The 26,276-nt window shown below is 42.9% G+C and overlaps 1 protein-coding gene across 1 annotated transcript; it reads left to right on the top strand.

Moving 5' to 3' along the window:
* The first annotated feature begins 72 nt into the window (after positions 1–72).
* LOC148014332 (calcium/calmodulin-regulated receptor-like kinase 1) lies at positions 73–25,448 on the top strand. The gene is made up of 8 exons (XM_087667322.1): positions 73–228; positions 878–1,441; positions 1,811–1,964; positions 7,575–7,701; positions 23,902–23,987; positions 24,058–24,129; positions 24,232–24,435; positions 24,531–25,448. The coding sequence occupies exons 2-8, from the start codon at positions 1,128–1,130 to the stop codon at positions 24,834–24,836; spliced, it is 1,263 nt and encodes a 420-aa protein (XP_087523448.1). The 5' UTR covers positions 73–228; positions 878–1,127; the 3' UTR covers positions 24,837–25,448.
* The last annotated feature ends 828 nt before the right edge of the window (positions 25,449–26,276 follow it).

The raw sequence follows: 26,276 nt of genomic DNA on the forward strand, positions 1-26,276 counted from the left end.
AGGAATTTTCTCGTTTTTTACTTTTCTGGTAACAAAAATCTCTCTCTCTCTCTCTCTCTCTCTTTTCCCGTCTGGACTCCGGCACTTAACGGAGCTTCCTCCGCTGCTTCTGCTTCTTCTTCTTCTTCTTCTCCTTCTCCTTCTCTCTCTCTCTCTCTCTCTCTCTCTCTCTCTCACTCATATCTACAGAGAATCTTATCATGCAATATCGCCATACTCCAGCTCCGGGTAAGATCTTCAAGCTCAATTCTGTTCAATTGGCCAAGCTCAATCCTGTTCTATTGGTTGTCCTATCTTGCGATCATGGTAATTTCTGCTGCAGTAGTGATTCCGCTTAAGAGAGGGAAATCCCTTTTATAACCATATTGCATGCCGACTGTAGCCCTGCATGCCAATTGCAAATTATGACCTCTCGGGAATCAAACATGGCTCGCAGACATTGTTTCCTCAATGGCTAGAAATGATCGTTTTCTTCCTTCTTTTGAGCTAGCTTTTTTTGAAGAAAACCTGAGAATTTTGAGCTAGCATTTCACAACAAGTTTTTGACATTTTTCCACGTGGGAAAAATGGCTTTTTCCCCTGGTTTTCTCCTGTAGTGTTCAACATCGTGAACTTCTGCTTGGGAGGTGCCGCATACCTGGCTAGGTGCGGTGGGGGGCAGCCAACTGCACCTAGCTAGGTATGTGGTGCCTCCCAAGCAGAAGCTCATGATGTTGAACACCCCAGGGAAGGTATTATGTCCCTCCCTCGCAGAAGCTCATAATGTTGTTGTAATTTACAATGTGGGAATTTGTCTAAAATTTCATGTGTCTGTTTTGGCTGCATTGGATTCGACATGGCCAACTGACGGGCCGAACCTCTCTACACATATTACCAGGACTTAGCACTCTTTAGTGTACCTGCAACGGCTCTGACAGATGCAGCTCTGAGCATGCAGTGGCAAATGATATTTTGACAGCAGAGTGGGCAACAGCAGAAAAATCACCATTGATTCTGAAAGCAAGACTGGCAGGAGCCTGCTGTGCTAAGAGAATCAATTTTGTACTCAGAGAACTACTTTTGTGCGTGACAAAAGCCAGCGATTACCAGATGGACATGACTCCCTCATTTGCTGCCGCCCTTCTGATATGGACCACCCAGTGATAGTAGGGATAGCATTTGCTGTGGCGGTCAGCGCAGTCATCATCATTGCTTTCATCATCTTTTTTGTGCGAGTGTTACTAAAGAGGAGCAGAAATACCAATGCTGTGAAGAAAGAAGCTGCGACTCTGTCACTTCGATTGAATGGAGTAAATTCAAGTGTATTCTTGTCCGATGCCAATCCTCAGCATCAGTATATAGCACATTATCCAGCTATCATGGAGTGTTTTCCATTTTTCAGGAGAAGCAGTAAGAACAATTCAGGTTCATCACACCACAGGATGATGAGATTCACTTACAAGTAAGTGCATGCTGTTAGTCTTGTGGGTTTAAAGTTAGGCAACAGGGACCGCATGAATCGTGAATTGCTGGCTTTTACCTTTTGCTTATTTGAAAATTTGGGGGACCTCAACAAGCTCAGAAAAACAATTTTTTAGACTTGGGCTAGTTCTGTCTATTTTTTGTGCTAGAGACCTTGGAACCGAATGGAGACACATTTTTCAGTTGGTCTTTCTTGTTGCTCATGTGGGAAATTTAGGAAATGCGGGGATTTGGGGTTTGTTTTGCTATCCAGAACATTCAGGAATTCAAGCAGTTTAATTAAGCAATTGCCTGAAGTTGAACCAGTCAAAGGTCAAATCTCTGAAGTGTTTTGAGATTTTTGGATTAGGGATCTGCAAAAAGCGACAGATAATTTCACAACATTAATAGGAAAAGGAGCATTTGGAACTGTTTACAAAGCAATGTTACCAAACGCTGCAGTAGTTGCAGTGAAAGTCCTGGGAGCAAATTCTAAACAAGGCGAGAAAGAGTTTCAAAATGAGGTTTGTTTTCCCATCTGAAAGCAGGTGTTGTTTTTGTTCAGACTGGATACTATTGAAGCATCTTGTTGATGAATGAGAAGTTGAGCTGGATAAATGGATCTGTCATGATTCAAGCGAAAAAGTTTAAATGCCTCCTACAAAAAGTGAACCATTGAAGCTCGTTTACAAAAATTGCTATTTTTCTTAAGGAGGTATTACCACAATGCTAACCATAGTCTGTAAGACTAAAGATGTCGTTTGTCTAGTAATCTTTCTGAGGATGTCATGTCATAGAGTATGGCAGCTCAACTTCCGCCCATAAGAAACGATCTATTTAATCAAGGAAAAAAAAAGAGAGACACACCCAAACACCCACGAGGGTGTGCATTCTGCTCCAAACACCAGCCGAAACAACAAGCTAGAGCCACACTAGAATTGTTCCTATGCATAGATAAGATAGCCAAATGAAGAACGGAGCTTGATTGCATTCAGTCTCTATTGCTCGGTGATATAAGGAGGCCCAACTGGGCATTCAAGTGGGCAAGATCCTGGACTTACATGGGCACACGATGTGAACATGGGTTTTCGGCCAACTGATGTGTCAAACAAGATGCTTCCAGAACCTCACTGGGCTATCACCTTGTGAGCTTCAGACCTCAAAGGACAATTTAGATTTTATTATCAGATGATCAGTAAAGTGTCTTATCCTTGTTACTCAATTCTTTGTGGGATCACCTTAAATCTTTCTTCAGTAATATAGCCCTTTGATGAACATTCTAGTCATGTGTGACGCCAGTGTGTGTCCCACATGGAATTAAGTGACAATACTAACTGAAATGATCCATTAAATGTCGGCGAGAGTAGCATCATTCAATCTGCACAATTAGAGAAATAGATTTTTTTCCTGCTTTTGTCCATGCTTGGTTGAGAATTGGATAATGTGGCACACTGCAACCTCTCATGACTGTATGGGTGCAAGGAGTCTCCGTTGATGCTACAAACTGCATTGTAGCAGCTCTCCTCTGCCTGCAAAGGTGGCCTAGTGAATCAGACCCTGGGCACAAACAATGGTGAGAATGTTATATAATGCCTAGTATAACTTTGGAATATGTCTAAGGTTTAGATCAGTAATGAGTATGCTGCAATAGAGAATGTTGTGGGTGTGTGTGAGGGTCTTAAAAGAGATATTAAATGGTGTGAAGGTGTATGTGGATTAGTCATGTTTTCATGTGAAGATGTCCCTCACAACTGGTGCCACATGTTTGTTGAGTTCTCAAATGTCCCCTATTTTGCTCTTGCCACGTTGGAAAGAAAGAGGGGGTTCATTATGGCGATTGCTTGCTCTTGTATTGTAGCAATGCTATAAATCCTTCTTGATTCATAGGCTTCAAGCTTTGATTGGGAGGTCATTGACATGGGAGGCTGAAACCATCTTCGTTTTTAAGAAGAATGGTGGAATCCTAAATAACATGGGGGCACTTTTTGCCCTCTTTAGGAAGAAACCACACACTCATGTGCACTTAGATCAAGATGGAGTTAGAGGAAGCTAAGTGGATTAGAGATGGCTCTCATACCATGTTGAAATATCAGAGTGGCAACATGGAGATGTGTGCACAAGAGGGAGAAGAGAGCTCAAGTACAAAAACAAGATCTTGCTTATTAAGTTGCTCAAGGTACTACTGGTTTGTAAATCTTTTGTATTGATACTCCTCAATATAGTTTTGAGTTGTGCTCTCTCAAGCTTCTTCTTTTCCAAGCTCTGCACTTGCTTTCTTGCAACCCTAAATCCAACTATCAAAGCGGGCTTTGACCTCTTGGGTTGAGTTGTCAACACCCTCCACTTGATTTCCTCAAGTTGGGACTAGATTTGATAAGTGTTCGTAGGACAACAAATACTACGATTGGCCCTTAGGGTTTGGCGCCATTAGATTTTTGATTCAGGCTCATTTTGGCTTCCATTTGCACTACTAGTATTGCGTAGGCTATTTCATTTTTTTGTGGAGAAATTTTGACATCAGTCAATTCTACAGGTAAGAGCCCTTAGAGTCTTCTTTATGGTGTGCTGCTATATAGCAAATGAAGACAATTTTCTCCTCTTGCCTTTGGTGCCCTTCTTTAAGGGGTTCAAAAAGTGCATGAATTGAGGATCATTTGCCAATTGCATAAACATTTCAGCTGCTATCCTTAGCTGATCCTTAAACTGGTTATCAAATTCCTCTTCCTCATATTGGTCATCAGCTTCAAGAGACCTAGAAGGATCCACCTCTTGTCCAATTTCCTCATTCTCAGCTTGCTGCCCATGTTGCGTGCCTTGTCCAAGATCAGACATTGCATTTTCTCCAACACTGTGAATTTTTAGAATGAGAGCATTATCCTTGCTTGATCCCACCTCACTATTTGAAGACATTCTTGTTGTAATGCTCAACTGAATACAATTTCAGCACTAGAGCAAGGCTTTTGACCTTCGATCAAGTGCTTCGGGCCTGCCGATTCGAGGGAATTGATGGTATCCCAGTAATGGAACCATGAAACTAGCCTTCCTGTTTGACAAGGGTGGTGAAACTTGATTAAGCTCTTAATTACAACAAGTAACAAATTCACAAAACTGAAATGCACACTTTACCACATAATCTTGGACATTGGACAGCATGTCGGCCCCAAAACTAGCACCCCTTGTAGTATTTCTTTAACTTTTATTGCAAATGGATGGAGTACAACTGAGATCCTCTGTCCCTCTCTGCTACTCCAAGTACCTCTTGTTGTCAAAGCTGACTAGCAAGTCTCCAAATCAATTTGCCTTTTGGTTTAGGCCTTCACCTTGCTCCTTGAAAGATAAATTTAGTCTCAAATTTGATATTGGCTGCTTGGCCTCTTGAATCTCCCTAAAATTTCTCAATTTTAGGTGTTGGAATTTAAGTCCTAGGTCCTCAATTCTAAGCATGCATCCCGAGATGGTTGTCAAACCCTAATTTCTGCTGTAAATTAATTAGGATTTACAGCAAAGATTGATTGAAATCTCTTCCTCTGATGGTTCAAACAGCTAGAAAATGCTAAGATAACTTGAGAAATGGGTGGGGGATAAGAGAGAATGCTATAGAGAGAGAAATTTTAGAGTTTCATTGTGAGAAACACATAAAAGCTACTGCTGCCCTGCTCTAATAGCTATGGAAGCTATCACCTATAGCTTAGGACTACTAGAAAGACTGCTGCCCCCTCTTGTATGTTGTCATCTGCACCAGAGGACCTTGGGCTTCTGTTACCTGCTCTTGGAGGGCTCCAAAGTGTTGTCACATGCTTGTAGGACTGATCCTTGGTGTGGCTGAAAATCACGAGGCTGCTCTCTAACAGCCGCCTTCTCTCTTACAATGGTTGGAATAGACTTCCACCAGCCCCTAAGAACATTTTTTTCACTTGTATGGGCAAGTTTTGCCAAGTGGCAGCCTTCTAATTCCATTTTCTAGCATTGTCCAGCTTATTGAATTAATTTTCAGAATATTAATTCCGAAAATTAATTCAATAGCTATTTTGGTGCTTAGAAAAATAATTCCACGAGCCAATAATTAAATTTCCCAAGCCAATTTGTCTTCCAAGTATCCCTAAGCAGTAATTGACTCTTAGACTAGCATTAATTTATTAATTAATTAATGCCTAGTCTCTAATATTACCACTGACATTAGTGCCCGATAAATTGGTCTAGGCCCAAATTTGACACCGGGTACCACCTACTACTTGTCAAGCATAATTTATTATAACTTTTGTCTTTGGCACTAATTGATACCTCGGGATCCTGGGTCCCACACTGTGAAACAATTAACTTGCACCTCACATTAGCACATTTGATTAACTTTTAATCAAATGCTAAGCAAAGCAATTAAATTTTACATCCTCGTGATAGGTGAAGCAGTCACCAATAGCTCAACATTAAGGGTGATAGGCAGCAACTTAGAATAGCTAATGCCTGGATAGATGCTCCTCTTCAGTTGACTCTGGCTCCCACAAGGCGATGATACCATGTGAGAGTGCACAGCGGAAAGGAAAGTGAATACGAAGTGAATAGAGAAGAAGGAAATTGAATGAAATACGGAGAAAGAAGGAACAAATTGACAAAGCATTGAATGACACAAGGTTGCAATAGTTAGCCTCAATATGTAGCTCAGAGTATCAATGTGGGCATTGAACGGAAACAGGGGGATGAGATAGAAGAATGAGGAGGGCTGGCTGATGGATAATGACTAAATGGAGTGGGGGGCATGCCACTAAATACGTAAACTAAGGCCACAACGAGTATACAAACAGGCCAATCCCAAAATGTGGGTGCCTAGGTCATCCCACGCAAATGACCAAAATGACCACCATGCCAAAGACGAAATGCAATGATGTCACTTCCATCTGAAGTGTCTAAAACATGTAAAATGATAGATAAACAGTGTCAGAGCTCCAAAAGTCCTTGCTCGACTTAGACTAAGGTACATAGGCAGGAGATTACTAAGCATGACGCATATCACTGCTAATAGAACATTGTTATAGGAGTCAGACTCTTTCTTCTTGGACGAGTGACTTTGGGAGTTGCCCCCATGTCGACCTAAGGACTTAAGGATTGAGCTCTTTCTAGGAGTAGAACCTCCCTCAAAGGCACCCTACCATATGAGCAAGGAGGTCGAGGAACTTCAAGCACAAATTTAGGACCTATTGGAGTGGGGACTGGTTTGGTCAGTTCTAGCCCCTTAAATGCTCTGGTCTTGCTGGACAAAAAGGACGGGAGCTCACACCTATGTGTTGACTGCAGCACTCAACAAGCTCGCCATAAAGCTATTGCTAGGTAGATAGATGAGCTATTGGATTAGCTAGTAGGAAGTGATTTTCAGCAAGCTTGGGGGTCTAAAGTCCAGCTATCACCATATCATGATTACTTTGAAGGATATTCCCATAACTACATTTTGAGACCTGATTTGGCCTATTTGAGTTTGTGGTGCTTCCTTTTGGGCTGTCCAATGTAGTTCCTTACTTTTCTAGCCTCATGACTCAGGTGCTGCAGCCTCTCCATGGGAAACATATAATTTTTTTTGTAGACAATATCTTGGTCTAGGATAAGTCTTGAGAGGAGCAATATGTTCACTTGCAGAAGGTGCTACTTGGGTTGTGGATGGATATTGAGGTGCATGTTATGTGGCATCCTAATTGAACTGGTTATGGTAACATGAATATGCAGATTGCCAATTCACAAAGGGGTTCTAGACTTGAACATTGTGTCTTTGTCATCTCACATGACCCCAGCAGCCCACCTATGCATGCACACTGGAAGTGAAGGGTTCACTCTTCTATTAATACTATCGTAGCACATATGAATCATTGGATCTGCATTCCCTTTTTGGCTTGTATCTTACAAAATCTTCTCTCCGAGAATGTAATCTACTGATATGAAGAACATGAATGAAATAAAAAATGTTGGGGAAGGAAACATTGATGCTGAGAAAATAATTGGACTTGAGGATTGTTAAAATAACACAAGAGATTGAAAGCATAACCTTCGCTTCGCAAGTAAGAATTTGATTATGTCAGAAGTCATCTTCTTATTGTCAATTAGTTAATATCTGGCTTTTTGAATGTAATTTGTAAGTTTTGTAACAACAGGTGATGCTACTCGGCAGACTGCATCACAAAAATCTTGTGACCCTTGTGGGATATTGCTCAGAAGGAGGTCATCGTCTACTGGCCTATGATTATATGCCTAATGGAAGTCTAGCGACAAGACTTCATGGTAAATTGAACCAGCATTTCGAAGTCTGTTTTTTTTTACAAATGTTGGTACTCTTATTTTATTGTGGAGTATATTGAGTAAGCATCATGCTTGAACTTTAAGTTAGTGCCTCTTTATATCATATATCTATAACAGGCTGGCTAGTGACGATCTAAAATTGGACATAGATCTAGAGGCAATGCCTTTTGAAGAAGTTGTGACTTTGGGAGGTTGCTATAGAGCTACATGGTGGGCTGATTTTACCCTCTTCCAAGAGGAGAGAAGCAAGAGATTAAAAAATTGGCATGAGATATGATGCTCATATCCATAGCATACAAAGCCTTGACAGAGCTGATTAGCAGCGGGGCAGTTTTCCAAGATACAGCGGTTTTTTCTGTCCTCATTTTTTGTTTTCTAATTGCAACACGTTTGGTGTCTTCACTATCCAGAGGTGATGATGGGGACACTGCATATCATTTAGAACATTATATCTGAGGTTCAATTGGAATTTCTACATATGCCATCTGATGTGCTTTATTGGAGACCTTAGCTACCACTAACAATCAGCTCTACTAGAACTTTCAAGCCTTTAAAAATGTGAAGATCGTTGAGAAAATTGCACCCTGGAAATATTCTGTTGAGATGTCAGCTGCATTTTGTGCAACCTTCTGACACTGTAATACATTTGGGCATCAAACTCAGTTTGTAGATTGTGTTGGCCACTTTCTTGGGCAGCACTTCAGTTTCTATGGTATGGGGCCACTTTATGCCCTACCTAGATTAGCGTAATATAAACTGGAGTCAGTTTATTAAAGACTGAACAGATTATCCATGCATTATGAGTTTTGCACCAAAAAAGTGCCATATTAACAGAAGTAAGAAATTCGTGAAACCCAGTCTTGGACATGCCATTCCGTCCTTTCTTGGAGTTGTCTAGATGTTGTCCATTGCTACCACTGTCATACATGTCTGTTCCTCTCAGACACCTCCAAATGTAGAGGGTAATCTATATGCCAGTTTCTAGGGAACGTCCAAAACCTCTAGAGGAGGGCAGCAACATGTTCAAGGAAATATAAGCCGGCTGTGTACCAAAAAGTGATCTGACAAAATATGTCACAGAAGATTTCTTGGAAAAACCCTAAACCTCAGCAAAGCTGCTAGAAACAATCCTGGAATTGCTTAAAAAGCTCCAAAACAGCATCATCAACTGTAAACAGCTTTGATTGGGCTGGTCTTGCACATTATTACTTCGCGTATGGTGATCCTGTAGGACTCACATCCAATGGTCACTGAAAACCATGAAAAAAGGAAAATACTTGATGCATATTACTTAACAACTATTACCTTGTCTATTGACCTCAATACTCAAAACAAAAGCAGATTGTTGAATTGAAACACTTTTCACTAGTGGTACCATTGTTGGTTGTCAAGCTGCAGATTGAAATTCAATGGGCTGTCTCCCAGCCACATTAAGATCCTGGATCGGTGTAGTTTGTTGTCTCCCCTTTGCCAGGTCAGAATAATCAGACAATATAACAAACTTAGCATTCCTCATAAGCTGGGCAAAAGTCTCCACTGTAGTCGAAAGCTAAGCAAACCTGTCAATTGCACTAAGCTTGACTCACAAAATCTTCGGGATAGATGTATCCAAGAAGCCTTGAACCTCAGCAAAACTACTAGAAACAGTCTTGAAACTGCTCAAAAAGCTCCAGAACAGCCTCCTCTACTGCATACAGCTTCACTCAGGTTGATTTGAGCTTCACTGAGCCTTGGACAACTCTGCCTAGGCTGATATCGACGTCATTAAGCTATGGAACTGCTCTATCAGAACAGAAACTGCCATGTCTAGTCAAAGGAAGTTCTGCAATGGCTTGGACGGCCTTTGCCTTGCTGTATTTGCCATCCTCCAACTGTGATCAGCTCCACCCAGGTCTGAACAGCTCTGGCGTGACCTAGAAACAGATCCCTCCTGTCTTCTATGGCTTCGCCCAAGATGGTTTCAGCTGTGCTGAGCCATAGACAGCTGCACCCAGGCTGGTTTTGGTGATGCAAAGCCCTATATCAGCACGAATAGTAGTAGAGTGCTCTTGATCAACTTCTGCAGGTGATGATTTACTTCTAGTGGTCATGGATGTCTCTCGGACAACCACGCCTCATTTATGGTGAACTCTAGCACTGGAAAAGCTATGTTCTACATTTTCTTTTGTGTTTTCTAGTTTTTCCCTGCATTAACTTGTTAACACAACTTTCCAAAAGAATAAGTAAATTACATATTATAATTCAAATATTCAGCCTCATAATTTATTAAATTCATTTTTCATTTGGAATAAAAAATCTGGCTTAAATTATTTGTGAGAAATTAATTATGTGTGCACCAAATTTACACATTAACTAACTATGTTTTTAGTTAACTTTTTAATTATTGATGAACTTGCACAACTTGCATGATTTTCCTGGACCTAACATCAGAGACTGCCAAAATAAATCATGTCCCTGTGGCATGTGGATGAGGATGAGGTGATGATCGAGCTAATTTTGGCAGGAGGGCAAGTGTGGGTGGTTGGTGAGGGAGGATGAGTGTGTGAGGGGTGGGGCAAGTGAGGAAGGGTGAGTGAGAGGAGGGTGAGGGGGAGACAATGGTGCGGCGGGCTGCTTCTTTGTTCAGCTTTTTCTTCTTTGTTTTGTTTTTTTTTTCCCCCTTTTAAAGGAATACAAAGGGGGAAGTTAAGAGTGAGAGAGAATGAGTGGAGGGTTGAGACAGTTTTTTCCCCTCTAAAATAATGCACAAGGCAGAGAGGGGGAGTTGGAGTAGTGTTGAGGGCTACTGGGATGAGAGATGTAGAATGCATGAGCTCAAGCGGAGTGAAGGTGAGCTGGAGCAGAGATGAATGGAAAATGTCCATTGCTGGAATGCCAATGGTGTGCTAGAGGGGCTTTGAGGGCCAGCTGTGCTGACTCCCAAGGGTGTGTTGGAACAAAAGAGAAATGCTTGGTTGAGGTGGCTCTAATGGTGGTTACAAGTATTGAGGATCTATTGGGGATGACCATGGTGAACTTAGAGGGAAGAGTTTGCGAGTGGTAGAGATGATGATAGGTGAGGATGCAATGGGTTTTCTGAGAGAAGGGAGAGTGCATCTATTTAGCCTGAAACTACAAACAAGAGGCAAGAGATCACTTGCTAAGGTGTTCAACTAGATGGCTCCTTGGGGAAGGATTTCGATCACCTTGGACCTTGTCATTCTCATATCAGCTTACTTTTACGCTTTAGAAATTTGTTGGAGTAGAACCAAATCATCTCATGTATGGTAGTCTCTATGGTAGTACATCCTTTGGTAGCATACGGCATATACCTCTCTATTTTCCTCATCATTGACACCTTGGTGAGTGGTTGGGATCGTCTTTTTGATAGTGATGTTGGATCTAACCATCCCTTTATTTCTCCCATGGGCACAAATTTGCCTTTTTTTTTTAAAGAAAAGAAAGTTCAAAGTGGTTTCATTGCCTTTATAGTTCCTCGTAGGCCATTGGGCAATTGACAAGAATCCTTTGTCTAACAGGCTGCCCACCATTAGTCTCATCCTCTGGTGCAAGTTTCTCACTCTACTGTGTAGATTTCAGCTATCAACCACCTACCATCTATTGTCCAGCCATCACTGACTACATCCCATCACCATCGAGCCCTAGACGGCCTATTTTCAACCATCACCTTGTTGCAAGGTGTCCATCTATTGCATCATCATAGCACCTGATCAACTTATGTTTTCAGCATCTCGTGCCAAGTGACAAGCTACTACCATCTCTCCCACTGAGCGACTACCGCAGTACCTACGTTTTTGCTATCCAACAAGCAAACACCTCTCCTATTGTCGTCTAATAATTCTTTGTCTCGGCACTCTCTCATGTCCAACTAGTGATTACTGCACTTGGAATTCGTCTCCACTGGATGTCACTCTCCAACACTGCATTGCTTTACCCTTGAGCATTCTATACACTCTTACAATCATTTAGAGCATTCATTCACTTCAGAGTTTCTTCTCTTTGTGTTTGTCTCTGTGTTTGAGTTTTGCGTTTGAGTTTCGCTTGTCTCTGTCTACGTCTTTGTGTTTCAGTCTTGGTCGTACATGCTGTGTTTCCTCAGTGCAAACCCTAGCATATCTTTATAGATCCTCCCAAAAGTTTGGATGTTTGCTTATGGGACACAAAAACTTTGGTATAAATGGAGTTTTGGTGTTGTTTAGGAGAGCTAATGAAGGTCTAGCAGGTAATTCGCCTTGTTTAACTGGTAATTCACTTGTCTTAGCTTAGCACCCCTCTCACGCAAAAAACTAGTTCAAGAAGGGCTGCAAGCATAGCCTAGCTCATAATACTCCAAGGCATCGCACCCCAAAGTAGCCAAGGCATTGATCCAAGGGTGTACCATGGCTGCCCAAGAACCTACCAAGACCACAAAGGCAATGGTTAAAAGGGCCACCCTAGAGAGGCTACTTATAGATGTTGAAGGGTACCCCCAAAAATTAGAGTTTTGGGGAACCACCGAAACTCTCTCAAATTGCATACCAAATTTGCGTTTTTCATTAATTAAGCATGTTTTGGGGTTGTTAAAAAATACTAGTCAGCTATAAAGTGTGTTTTAGCTCAACACCTCCTCTAAGGTCTAAAACTGAGCCTAAAAGGGAAGGCCGGCAATGTTTGCCCCAAGGCATCCACCCCAAAGCAGCCAGGGCATCGGACAAAGGGTGCACGTTGGTTGCCTAGTGGCCTACCAAGACTAGAAAGGCGATGGTTATCTTACCAAGGGAGTCCAAGTAGTCGCCCCAGAGAGGATAGGGCATTGGACAAAGGATGCACGTCAATTGGCCAGTAGCCTACCAAGCCCTACAAAGGCGGATGGAACCACATAGAACTTTTTTTTGTTTATTTGTTTTTCTTTTTGTGAAAAGTTAATTTTAGGGGTGGTGGCCAATTAATTAATAGTGACCCAGAAGATGGGAGTAGGGATGGTACACCCAACACATCACAAAAGAGTACAACTTGACCCAACCACTTAAGGATGTCGACGATGAGGGAAAGGTAATGAAGTATCGTGGGAAGACGGATGGTGGTGTAATTTGCTAGAAGAAATAACTTAGGATCCGTTTGGTGGTGCTTTGCACAATGGGATGCATAGTATGCTACATGTTGAAGAATGCTTATGCAAAAGGTGCCACTTGGGCAGTGTCCCTTGTGGGAAAATAATGCAGTTGCCCAATCGCCCTAGTACAAAGATTATGAAATCATGGAATGCATAGGGGAAGGTACAACGGGGGGGAATGCCGATGTTGAGGACAAGTGGCGAAACTTGTAGAATACTAAGAAGGGTAGGAACCCTCGACCTCAATGTCGATGCCGAAGAAGCAAGAGGAACTTGAGGATATTGGTCTTTGTGTAGTGCCAGGAACCATGTGGATGAAAATTATGAAGCATCCCTATTGGAAGAGCAAGGATAAAAGTCACCGCCATGATAGCATCAAGAGAGATATTGCATGATCCACCGCGGGAGGGGAAGCCTTCATGCTGGTAAAAGAGCAAAACTCCAACTAGATGGAACCATGAAAGGAACGGCGTGCATCTCCTCTCTTTAGCTGAGAAGGATTGGTGTAAGCTTGTATGTTAGCCCTACACTAAAATACAAAACCTTGCAAAAGAGAAAAATTTTGCGAGCATAGAGGTGAGTAGTGAAATGCTCCAAAAAACATAAATTGAAAATAAAAGAAAGCAACGCTAAGTGCAATGTGATGAGTATGTAAGTATGCAGTGGAAGTCTAAAAAGGGAAAGGCTAAGTGTGTGGCCACCATCGCGTACGGCGAGGTGGGGAAGTGGTCTTAGGAGGTGCAATGGATGTCCTAGGAATGGATGCGTAAAGTACAATATGTGAGCCACTAGCAAACCAATAAGCCAATTCTTCAGGAGTAGTGAAGGAGATAATTGAGGCTGTCTGTGTATTACATGTCTAGTAGCCGCTAGGATAGATGGAGCAGTAGTGGGAGGCGTGTGAAGGAAACTGCTAGGGTTTGCACTGAGGACACATAGAGTGTACGACCATGACAAAAACACAAAGAGAGAGACACAGACACAGAGGGCAAAACTCAAACCCTAAACGCAAAACTCAAAAACTCAAATCCTAAATGCAAAACTCAAAACTCAAACACAAACAGAAGAAGAGAGAGAGAACACAACTCTGAAGTGAATGAATGCTGTAAATGAATGTAAGAGTGTACAGTGTGCTCAAGGGCAGAGCAATGTTGGAGTGTGACGTCCACCGAAGATAGATCCCATGTCTGTGACCACCAGTCGGAGTGTTGAATAGTGAATGGCAGCAGGCTAGTCACCAAAATGCAGCAGTCTGGAGGCTGGAAACTGGTAAACGCAGCAATGTACCACCGATCAGAGTCTGGAAACTGGTAAACGCAGCAGTGTATCACCGATCGGAGGTTGGAAATTGTGCACAATCTGTTGTAAACACAGTCTGCTGTAAACAGCAGGCTGAAACAGTGTCTGAGAGTGTTAGGGCCTGCAATGCTGAAAACGTAGGTTGGCTGACCCTGGAGATGATGGATAGCAGGCTGAACAGCAGTCTGGGACGGTCTGGAGCAGTCACCAGCAGTTGAGAGCTGTCGCCTACAGCAATGGACAGGCTGAAGATAATGTGGCTGTAGTCCATGATGGTTGGACAGCAGATGGAGGCAGGCTGCAGGCTGGAAATTGGGCGCCAACAGCAGCAGAGGATGTGTGGATTGGTGTAACTTGCAAACAAGGATGATAGCTGAATGGGGGCAACTTGTCTATTTATAAATGTGGAAGGGTGCCCCAAAAATTAGGGTTTCCACTAAACTCTCTTGAACTGCTCCCTGTTTTAGGGTTTCCACTGAACTCTCTCGAACCGCTCCCTGTTTTAGAGTTTTACTCTAAAAGAGCATTTTTTGTGTGTTTTGAGGTTGTTTAAGAGGCTAATCAGCAAGTAATGTATATTTTAGCTCAACAACCCCTCTCAGGCCCAAAACTGAGCTGAAAGGTTAGGCCAACCATTGTGATGTTTCTGTACCCCAAGGCGTCCCACCCCAAAGCAACCAAGGCATCGGACAAAGGGTGCACGTCGGTTGCCCAGTGGCCTACTAAGACTACAGAGACGATGGTTATCTTACCAAGGGAATCCGAGTAGTGACCCCAGAGAGGACAGGGCATCAGACAAAGGGTGCACGTTGGTTGTCCAATGGCCTACCAAGCCCTACAAAGGTGGATGGAACAACATGGAATTTAAAATTAAAAAAAAGTGAAGTAAAGTTGATGGGATGCGGCCGATTGAGTAAAAGTGACCCAGAAGATGGGAGTAGGGAGGGTACATCCAACACATCACAAAACAGTACAAGCTAATCCATTCACTCAGGGTGCCGATGACGAGGAAAAATAGGTGATGAGGTATTCATGTGATGAAGAAGGATGGTGGTGTGGTAACAACAGCCGCTGTTGGAAACAGCTTAGGATCTGCGCAAGTGGTGCTCTGCACAATCAGATGCAAAGTATGCTACATGTATGCTAAGCAGCAGATGCCACTTGGACAGTGTTCGTCGTGGGGAAATGGTTCCCTTGCCTAAGCGTCCTAGTACAAGGATGATGTAATCATGCAATGCAAAGGGTAAGGTACAATAGGGGAAAGAAGCCGATGTCGAAGACAAAGTGTTGAAGCTTGTAGAATACCAAGAAGGGTAGGAACCTCCTCTCATCCTAGATGTAGATGCCGAAGAAGGAAGAGGAGCCTGATGTCGGTCTTCATATGGTGCCGAGAACCATAAGGAATGAAAGAAGATGAAGTGGATGAAACACCCCGCTAGAAGAGCAAGGTAAAAGTCACCGCCATGATAGCATTGAGAGAGATGCTGCACGATCTGCCTCGGGAGGGGAAACTGCCATGTTGGAAGAAGAGCAAGCACTCCTAGGATGATGAAACCATGAAAGGAACGGTGCGCATCCCCAAGTCTCTAGCCCAGGTGAGACCAAAGCAATTTGTAAGTTAGCCCTGCACTAAAAGACAAACCCTGCAAAAGAGATGAGAATTTGCAAACACAGAGGTTATGGTGAGATGCTCCAAAGCAAAACATAACAAAAAGGAAATCTAACTCAAAATAAATGCAATGAATGTGTATGTGTGTGAGTAAATGCAGCGGAAGTGAAAAGAATGGAAAAGCTAAGGACAATGAATTCTATGGGCCCAACTCTAAGAGTGCGAAAAATGAATCCTAGACTGACCTAGGGTATCCGAAAGGACCTAGAGACATGCGAGTCTAAGAAGGTGGCCACCATTGCGTACGTCCAGTAGCAGGGCTCTGCCAAGGCAACGCCTGACAAGGTGGGGAGGAAGGTGAGATAGATGCATGAAGTGCAACGGGATCAAAACTTGCAGACCAATCAGTCAATCCCTCAAGGGTAGTAAAAGAGATGGGTTGCTGAGGCTGTACTTGAGCCACACGTCCAGGAGCAATGACAGGTGCTGAAGGAGCAGATGAAGTAGGAGCGGAAGGCGTAACCCCACTGGACTGTGTAGTCGTAGTGGTTTGCGGAGGCTTTTTAGGTGGAAGACCTTGGGCCTTGGAGCAACACTCCTTGTCCACATGGCCTGCTCTCTGGCAATGTGTGTAAAACCGGTTTTTCTTAGGGAGTTGCTGCCAGATAGGTCTAGATTCTTTGGTTCCATCTGAGGAAGAGGAGTCACCCTCTGATTGGCTTGCCTTCGCATCTAGCGAGTTCTTGCCACTAGTGGTTGTCCCTCCCGAAGAAGAGGCAACCAACCCCCTCTGCTCTAAATAAGGCTGTGATGAGGAGTTTTTGTGGACTTGATCATACAGCCTCGTGTAACGCAAGAACTGACACTCAAACTCATAGAAGGTTGGCAATGTAGGTTGGGAGATGATGTGTTGAATGAAATTGAAGTACTTGTTGAGCAACTTATTCAAGAAGAATGTAACTTGATCGTCATCTGACTTTGGAGAGCCAGTAGTGGCGAACTCGGCAAGTAACCGCCTATATTCAGCCAGCTTGACTTTCAGATCATCCCCTTGCTTAATAGAAAACTCTTGAAGCTTAAAGTCGAGATTGATGCGCCGAGTACGATCACGGGCCACATAGCGGTCGAGAAGGTGACTCCAACGCTCTGACGTGAGTGGAAAGTGCTACAACTGAGAGTGAAACTCAGGAAGCAATCCCTATATCAGCTCAACATTGGCTCTGGCATTGCGGGCTCTCCATTGATGGATGTAATTAGGGTGAGCTAGTCGAGGGTCCGGCATAGGCTCTAGACCAATGACGAGGTCCCAAAGACCCTGAGACTCAAGCACTTGTTGCATGAAATTAGACCAAGTGGTGAAATTTGACCCGTTAAAACGTGTCTTATCCGTGAAGGCATTCTTGGCCATTGCAACAGGAGTGGTAGTGCTCGGAGATGGATAGTGTGAAAAAGTGTAGTGTGGGTAGGATGGGGGAGTGGAGTACACTTGGGAATGGGCTCCAGAGTGCCCACCAGGCATGCATGTAGTGTGCAAGGTGGATCCATAGGTAGGGATGGGTTGACTAGGCATGGGAGCCACATGAGGAACCCAAGGAGGTGGGACGGGAACACGGTGAGTAGAGGATGGAAATCCATGCGTAGGTGTAACCCAAGGAGAGTGTGAAGACGCACCATAAGCTGAGGATGGAAACCCCTGCATATGAGTGGTCATGGTAGATGTGAAGCTGGGGATAGTGAGGGGGATGCCCATCACAGTCGTCCCAGGAGTTATGGGTGTGCTCATATGCTGAATGGTGAGAGGCACTGTGTTAAAGGGTGGCATTCCCCCTAACGAAGTACCATGGTGCAAAGAGGTAGAGAATGGGGTGGAGAAGGGAAAGGTGCTAGGAGCGGAGATGGAAGATCCAACCCCTAGGGTGTGTGATGCAGATGTGGAGTGTAATCCAAGGTTTTGGAAAGATGATGAGAGGTGTGATATAGAAGAGGTGGGATGGGAGGGAAGTGAGAAGTGTGTGCGATATGCTCAAATGAAACAAAAGTTGTAGATGTACCTGAATTTCGTCTACTTCGTGAGCCCCCTCTATTGAAGTTCACATACGCAAAGCCATCTGGATCCTGTACCTCAAAAGAAGAAACAGGCGGGGTTTTTAATTCATGCAACACAAAAGAATTGTACAAACCTGACATTGGGCCTGGCTGAGATGATGAAGATGGATCGCTAGACGTTTCAAATTTTGTATGTCCTCCATGATCGGAGAGGTGGCCAGTCTCACCAACCGGTCCGGATGTGGTAGCAAAATTGGTAGGAGGGGTGTAAACATCACCATACTTGTTGCAATAGTACTCCTCAAAGTCCTCCTCTGTCATGTTAGTGAAATCTGGTGAAGGTGGAGTGTCGTCCTCCTCACTGAGTCCATAATGCCGTCTCAGGGCCTCAAATGATGGAGAAGCCTAATAAGACATCATAGGAATTGGAGAAGGTGTTTGGGACATTGTGATTCGGTTACGAGTCGTATTGTGTGCCTCACACAAAGACTAGCTCTCCACAATATCCGCAGGATACTCTTTACAAGAGCACCGGCTCTGATACCATGTGAAGGAAACTACTAGGGCTTGCACTGAGGACACACAGAGTGTACGACCATGACAGAAACACAAAGAGACAGACACAGACATAGAGGGCAAAACTCAAACCCTAAACGCAAAACTCAAAACTCAAACACAAAAACTCAAACACAAATAGAAGAAGGGAGAGAGAGAACACAACTCTGAAGTGAATGAATGCTGTAAATGAATGTAAGAGTGTATAGTGTGCTCAAGGGCAAAGCAATGTCGGAGTGTGACGTCCACCGAAGACAGATCCCAAGTCTGTGACCACCAGTCGGAGTGTAGGAGTGCTGAATAGAGAATGGCAGCAAGCTGGTCACCAAAACGCAGCAGTCTGGAGGCTGGAAACTAGTAAACGCAACAGTGTACCATCAATCGGAGGCTGGAAACTGTGCACAGTCTGCTGTAATCAGCAGGCTGAAACAGTGTCTGAGAGTGTTAGGGCCTGCAATGCTGAAAACGCAGGCTGGCTGACCTTGGAGATGATGGACAGCAGGCTGAACAGTAGTCTGGGACAGTCTGGAGCAATCGCTAGCAGCTGAGAGTTGTTGCCTACAGCAATGGACAGGTTGAAGATAATGTGGCTACAGTCGATGATGGCTGGACAGCAGATGGAGGCGGGCTGCAGGCTGGAAACTGGGTGCCAACAGCAGCAGAGGGTGTGTGGGCTAGTGTAACCTGCAAACAAGGATGATAGCTAAATGGGGGCAGCCTGTCTATTTATAGATGTGGAAGGGCACCCCCAAAAATTAGGGTTTCCACTAAACTCTCTCGAACCGCCCCCCGTTTTAGGGTTTCCACTGAACTCTCTCGAACCACTCTCCGTTTTAGGGTTTTACTCTAAAAGAGAAATTTTAGTGTGTTTTGGGGCTGTTTAAGAGGCTAATCAGCAAGTAATGCATATTTTAGCTAAACAAATGGAAGTGTTTGTCGGGCAACTTGTTCAAGAAGAATGTCCAACTTGACTTTTAGATCATCCCCTTTCTTAATGGAAAACTCTTGAAACTTAAAATTGATATTGATACGTCGAGTGCGATCTTGAGCCGCATAGTGGTCAATGAGATGCCTCCAACGCTCAGATGCAAGGGAAAAATGCTGTATTTAAGAGTGGAATTTAGGAAGCAACCCTTGTATCAACTCAACATTGGTTGTGGCATTGCGGGCTCTCCATTGGCGGATATGATCAGGGTGAGCTAATTGAGGGTCTGTGACATAGACACCAACAATGAGGTCCCAAAGTCCCTGAGATTCAAGCACTTGTTGCATGAAGTTTGACCAAGTGGTGAAATTCAACCCGTTAAAACAAGTCTTATCCATGAATGCATTTTTTGTCGTTGCAATATGAGTGGTAGTGCTAAGAGATGGAGAAGGTGTGTAATGGGGATAGGGTGAATAGGGGGGATAGGGTGGGGGAGTGGAGTACACGAAGGAAGGAATCCCAGAGTGCCCACCATGCATATGAGAAGTGTGCACAGTGGCTCCAAAGGTGGGCATGGGTGAATTGGGTATGGGCATGGTAACCACATGAGAAGCCCAAGGTGGAGGGATAGGGACATGAGGAGCAGAAGTTGAAAATTCTTGCGTAAGAGTGACCCAAGGAATGTGTGACGATAGACCATAAGGAGAGGATGGATATCCTTGCATTTGAAAGGTTGTGTGGGGGGTTTGTGAGTGTTTGAAGGTAGTGAGGGGTATGCCCATCACAGCCGTACTAGAGTGAAAGGAGGCAGTAAAGTGGGGGTTGGTGGAAGGGTGTTAAAGGATGGCATTCTACAAACAATCAAGGACTTAATTGGAAGGCATTTAGGAAGGGCCTTGCACTCTGATTGACCTTGTAAGGGCCATGAACTTCTTCTACTAGATACTCTGCACAAGCCATCAACAAAGATCATCACAAAAATTATAATTGATATGTGGAAAGGATCGTACACATAGCATACTAGTACGCATTGTATATGATGAACACAATAGAAAAGCTATAATCAATAATTCTCAAAATACAACTCTACAATAATTAAGCTTATTCATTGATAAAACTCTTTTTGATTATAGCACTGCATTGTTACATAGTATTGTGTTTACAAGTTTTCAAAATTAGATAGAGTGAATCTGTCAAACGAGCTATTGCTAGAGCTTGACTTTGACAGATTATTGGAAGCAATTGCGCCTCCTTGCATTTGTTCAATTTGCATTCTTAAATCATCGACAAGACATCGGAGCCCAGCATTTTCTTGTTGCACTGTTGTGTTATACGCTAGTAGACGCTCTGTCCTTGTGACGATAATTCGCCTCCTTGCATTGCCATCCCCAAAATCTATTCAGATAGTAGCACAATAGGTCTCTTTTCGGGCAGTTGTGGAGCTTGCCCTCTGTGTGCTTGCACCTTATTCGTGATGCATCTGTGGCCTACTCTTGCATTCGATGGCTTGTTATTCCAATCTACTTGTCTCCTTGGAATATAATACATGTAGCGTTGTTGAATGAAATAGATGGCTATTTGATTATTGTTTTGAGAACTACTTTTTTGTCAAATGAACTTGGCTAGAAGGACTTGGCCAGTCTTGTGCTGTATCCAATACTAATTATAGTAGTTAAGAACTCACTATCCATCATAGAGTTGCTGATCATTATGAAGAAAGTCCTCTTCTCCTGTGTATTGAACTGTCGCATTCCTTCATGGAGTTCACAATATCATTCACACAGATTCGATGATTAGAAATCTCTGTCCCCCATCATTTGAAGCGCCTTTGGAGATAGTCATGGACCTCCCACCATACGTCTACCAATGTTTGGATGGCTGTGCTAAACTAGCTAGATTTCCAGATGTTTCAGGAAATCCTGCTATCCAACATCTCTCAGATCTCTTAATACCCCACGCTGGTTGCCAAGGTATCATCTTTTGGTGCTTCATGATATTGGCATGTATCATCTGACATGGCCACCAGCTGGTCCATGGTTCAAGTGATGCACGTGATGAATGGCCATCTGATCCCTCCAAGTGATTTGCTCTGAGAGGGTATCTACTATCTAGAGAGGCAGTGTCAGACCTCTATCCCTTTCTCCTTGCCCATCTGACCTTGTCCAACTTGGCCCATTCAAGCTATGCCAAATACTCAATGCAGAGACTAGTCTCTTCGCTCATTGTCTTCCTCACTGTTTTTGAGTATAGTCCATGACCCCTTGCAATAGCTGCAATCAAGCATGAAATCTTTGTGGAAGGATTGGAAAGTGCCTGGACAGGGGAGATGCTGTATTCATGCCAATGTTGGGTATTGTGGGCCGGAAACTTTTATCTTCCTCCTCTACCTTGTGCCGTACGTAAAGAGTGGTGGGTCATCTGGCTTGTTTTGGGATCCATTTTCCCACTATTACCTCTTCAAGTGGTGGGCCTCTGTAATGCCCAGTTTGGACCTCTGTATAGGCTTGGGGCTCTGCTACTCAGTGTGCTTATGGTGAGGATTTGGCATTGCTGGCTGCTATCAACTTTACTGGAAACACAGCAGACAGTCACAATAAACTATTCTTGCCACAAGTGGGACTTCAAAATGGAAGCTAAAGCATTAAGATGTCCACTAATGGAGCAACGGAAACTCCACCAAAGTCTCCTACTGGGGAACTGGAATCAAAGCTGAATCTGAGAAGATCAGGGTTACAGAAAAGGTCCTTGTCTTCAGTTTTCAATTCCTTTTATGCGAAGATATTGTATCATTTGACGAACAAGCCATTTGCAACTTAAATAAGGTATTTCTCAAGGATAGCTGCCATATCTGTAAAGAAAATTTCATCATGAGCATTTCACATTGAGCATGGCTTTCAGAAATATGGTAGTATCTCATGTTGAGCATGGCTTTCAAAGATATGGTAGTATGTTGCTCCCCAATTTTTCTGTCTGTGAGTAGCTGGCAGTGCATTCCTTGACTGTGGCTGTTTGTTTCTTGCTTATGATCATTGGGTACACTGCATGGCTTTCATTTTGGATTAGCATTTCTGTGCAAGTGTGACTGTTTTTTTGTTGAGTCCTTCAAGGCAATTAAAATACTTGCAGAAAGGGCAGGACAGGCTGGGAGAAAAAGAATAGGACTAATTGCACGACACTGAAAAGAGTGGCAAGGAGGAGGTTGGTTAAAGGGTGCAAGTGATAAACCTGATTGGCTGATTGTTTATCACACGATGATTGAGAACATGGGATAGGTGATTGAGAAAGTAAACCAAGATTTGGTCTTCTGGGGATATTAAAGTCTTTTTTATCCCCTTGGGATAAGACACATAGACCTGAACACCCACAAGGGCGGGGCACCTCCCCTCCAAATATTAGCCAAGAGAGTGAGCAAGAGCCATGCTAGTATTTTCTATGTACAGATACGATAGCTCTCAAGCAGAATGAATAGTGGAGCTTTATCAGACTGGCTTGGTGGAGGACCAACCGAGTGTTTGAGTGGGCAAGAGCCCAGACTTCCACAAACACACCATGTGAACAGAGGTGTCCAACCAAGTGATGCACCCATCGAGACCTGAACCCACAACCTTGCGCCCAAGTGCTAACCGTTAGGCCATCACCTTTGGGATCACTAGGGGAAAGTCTTTATCTCGAGGCTTCTTATAAGGGGTCTTCCCATCAGTGATGTGCTACACCACCACAGATCTCCCATAATAGATTCATCTTTTGTATCACATGTAATGAGACTCCTACTTATCTCTTTATTTCCTTCCCAATGGCTTAATAGGTCTGGGGTTTCATTTCTCAAGTGTGGACTCCAATGACATGGGAGCGTACAGTTGTTCATTCCTGGTTTTGGGCAAGATGCCATCGGCAGCTGTTTTATAGGTGGAGCATCCCTCTCTTTTACATTTCCTGGATTGGATTGGTCTCTGGCACATTTGGAGGACGTGCAATGCATCCATTTTTTGATTCAGCATCAGATATCTCTGGTTATGTGGGTGTTCCATGGATGGAGATCATCCGTCCCACCCTGGTTGTGCCCACTTTGTGATTCTGTTCTCTTGTCATTGTAGCTTTGTGGCTTCTTGGGTTGTTTTCTACCTCTCTTTGAGTCTGCTTGGTAGGCTGGAAGGCCCTTTGCAAATATTTTCTTTCTTTAATTAATACGTCACAGAAAAAAAGAAAAAGATTGCAAGTGAAAATAGTGTGAGCAAATAAATGTTTTCCTGCTTATGGGGAGGGTTTGAACCTGGGGTTACTTGGACTCTGATATTGGTTTCATACCCTATGGAAAGAGAAAAGGTAGCTTTCATTTCCTTTCTCCGCCAGTCCATAAATATTTTCCTGCTTATGGGTAGGGTTTTGAACCTGGGGTTACTTGGGCTGTGATATTGTTTTCAGATCCTATGGAAAGAGAAGCCGTATCATTCATTTCTTTCCTCTGGCAGTCCTGTCATAGCTAACCTCTTCCATGAAAAGTAACCAAACGCCTTTTTCTGCAGTGTAACTAGTTTCTTAGATATGATATATATGTACTTTGCTCTTTTGCATTGTTGAGGTTAAACTATTAGCAGCCAAAAGATTTGTTAAACTACAAATGATCCTAATCTTATGGTTCTAGTTTTGGTTGTTTAGATCCAAATTCTGAAGTTCTTAGTTGGGGTCAACGAGTGTCCATAGCACATGATATAGCAAGGGGCATCGAGTACCTGCATGATGGGGTAATACTGAACTACACGAAATTTGGCTCCATACATTTTTGGCTTGCATACTTAATATTGTGGGATGCAGGCAACACCACCGGTTATTCATCGTGATATTAAGGCATCAAATATTCTGCTAGACTTCTTTATGGCTGCTAGGGTATGGTTCAAATCGTTGCAGTGCCAAGACTTGTAAGCCTAAATCTTACTCTATCTGCAAATTGAGTGGTGGTGTTCGCTGATATCAGTCAATGCTATACAGGTAGCAGATTTTGGATTGTCTAAGGAAGCTGAATCAGAAATGCCAGCTTCTGGCATCCGGGGCACGTATGGTTATCTTGATCCAGAGTACATAACTACAAACAGTTTGACTTACAGAAGTGATGTTTATAGCTTTGGAGTACTGTTATTTGAAATTATATCTGGAAAGAGCCCTAAAGGTGGCCTCATGGAGTCAGTTGAACAGGTAAATGAGGTATCCAATTGTAAAAAAAATTTAAATGGTTATAATGAACTTAAAAGATCTACATGCTTTTTCTTGTATGTCCATTATGCTTGCAGTTATTGATGGCCAATGAGGGAAGGGAAGTATGGCTTGAGCTTCTAGATCCTCGTCTGGAAGGGTCCTGTAACCTTAATGAACTGAGAGCAATGGCTCTAATTGCAACACAATGTGTTGAATTAGAAGCAAGGAAGAGACCAAAAATGAGAGAGGTGGTTCAAGCGTTGGCGCGACTAGGCCCGAGAAGTGAGAGTACAAGGCTTGACTTTCTGAAGTTGGCTTCATCCAAAGCCCTGGGAACAATGGATAGAATGGGAAAAGCTGTAACTACTAAGGTTTCTAGTATGATTGAAGCACGAGGTTGAACAAATGAACCACAATTTGCCCAAAGTGCACATTTGGAGAAGATTTGGCTGAGGATACTAATGAACTGGCTCCATGTTGATGAAAGGTTTCGAGGAGTTGCTGAGGAAATAGTTTAACACCAGGTGGCCAGACACCACCATCAGCAGCAAAATCAACCACTGCAAAAAGTATGCAATGGCATCCTTGCAAAACTTGAACATTTCCTGTTTTGCTGACCACCAAGTCACTTCTCTTGTGTGTGGTCTTTAAGAATGTTTAAGAGAACCATTGCATGGTTTTTCCAATACTTGCACATTCTAGCAGTGATTGGTTCCTCTTCATCCTCTTCACTGCATTGTACTCTTACAAAAGGTCTCAATGGTGTCCTTGTTTTTCTTGTTTTTGGCTCATCTCTAGGAAAAAGGGGCCAACAAGGTGCTGAAAGCAAAATGCATCCCACCCTGATTAGTTACAATTTTGCACAAAAGATGCATATATTGAAGTCACTTGAACCTATGACACAAATTCTTATGTATTGTATATAAGTTTAATGTGAGTCAAACAATTGAGCCATGCTTTTAAATTTTTGATTTTGTAGAACCTTAAAACAATGCAATCTTTAGTGTCTCTCTTTTGGCCCCTTACTGTCATTATCCCATTTATGACTAGGTCTACCTGACAAAGATATCAAAATGCCCCAAATTTTGCAATTTGTGTGCCATATGATGTATATAATCACAATTTTTTAAAAATTATGTAACTCGCTTGGACAAGAAAAGATACAATGGAAGATTGCCAAATATCACTTTATTGGCCTCGTTATCCTAGTGGTTTCTAAGCGCCCATTTCAATGTGGCCTATAGAGGTGTTAGCATTTGTAAACAACTCATCGATTTAGAGCCAACAAAGTTGGTCCAAAGTATCCTATTTGAGGAGAAAGGGTGGATAACATGATTGATTGATTTTGGGAAGTGTGAGTAAATATATATTGCTAGGATTTGTGTTTTGCTGGTGTTAAGTACATTAATAATTTGTTTGGGGTTCTTGAGATTGTTCACATTGCTAATTTGATCCATTGATTCAATACAAATTGTTGTGTAACAAGAGGTTAATTGTACTCAAAGAAGTGGCATATTTATATGGGAGGCTTTAGTATAAATTGCTATTTTTGTTTTACTTTTAAGTTATCAAATCTTCATCTTGTAACGTCACCATGAATTGTATTAAAACAACTTGCTATTTTTAATGACTAGTACAATAACACATCATGGGGATTGTTGGATAATTTGTAAATTGATCTAGCAATATGTGAGACTTCAAAACAAATTGCTATTTTATTGAAGAAACCACCACATTGTCCTTCATTGATCCAATAGAGCATAGATTACACCTAAATATTTTTACCTCCAAAAGATGCCTTATATTGAGTTTTTCAAGGAGCAACAAAAGCAAAGGGATGC

This window comes from Lygodium microphyllum, chromosome 25 (assembly GCF_053477565.2).
Source record: "Lygodium microphyllum isolate KBCC chromosome 25, Lygodium_microphyllum_v1.1.10, whole genome shotgun sequence".
NCBI classification, from domain to species: domain Eukaryota; kingdom Viridiplantae; phylum Streptophyta; class Polypodiopsida; order Schizaeales; family Lygodiaceae; genus Lygodium; species Lygodium microphyllum.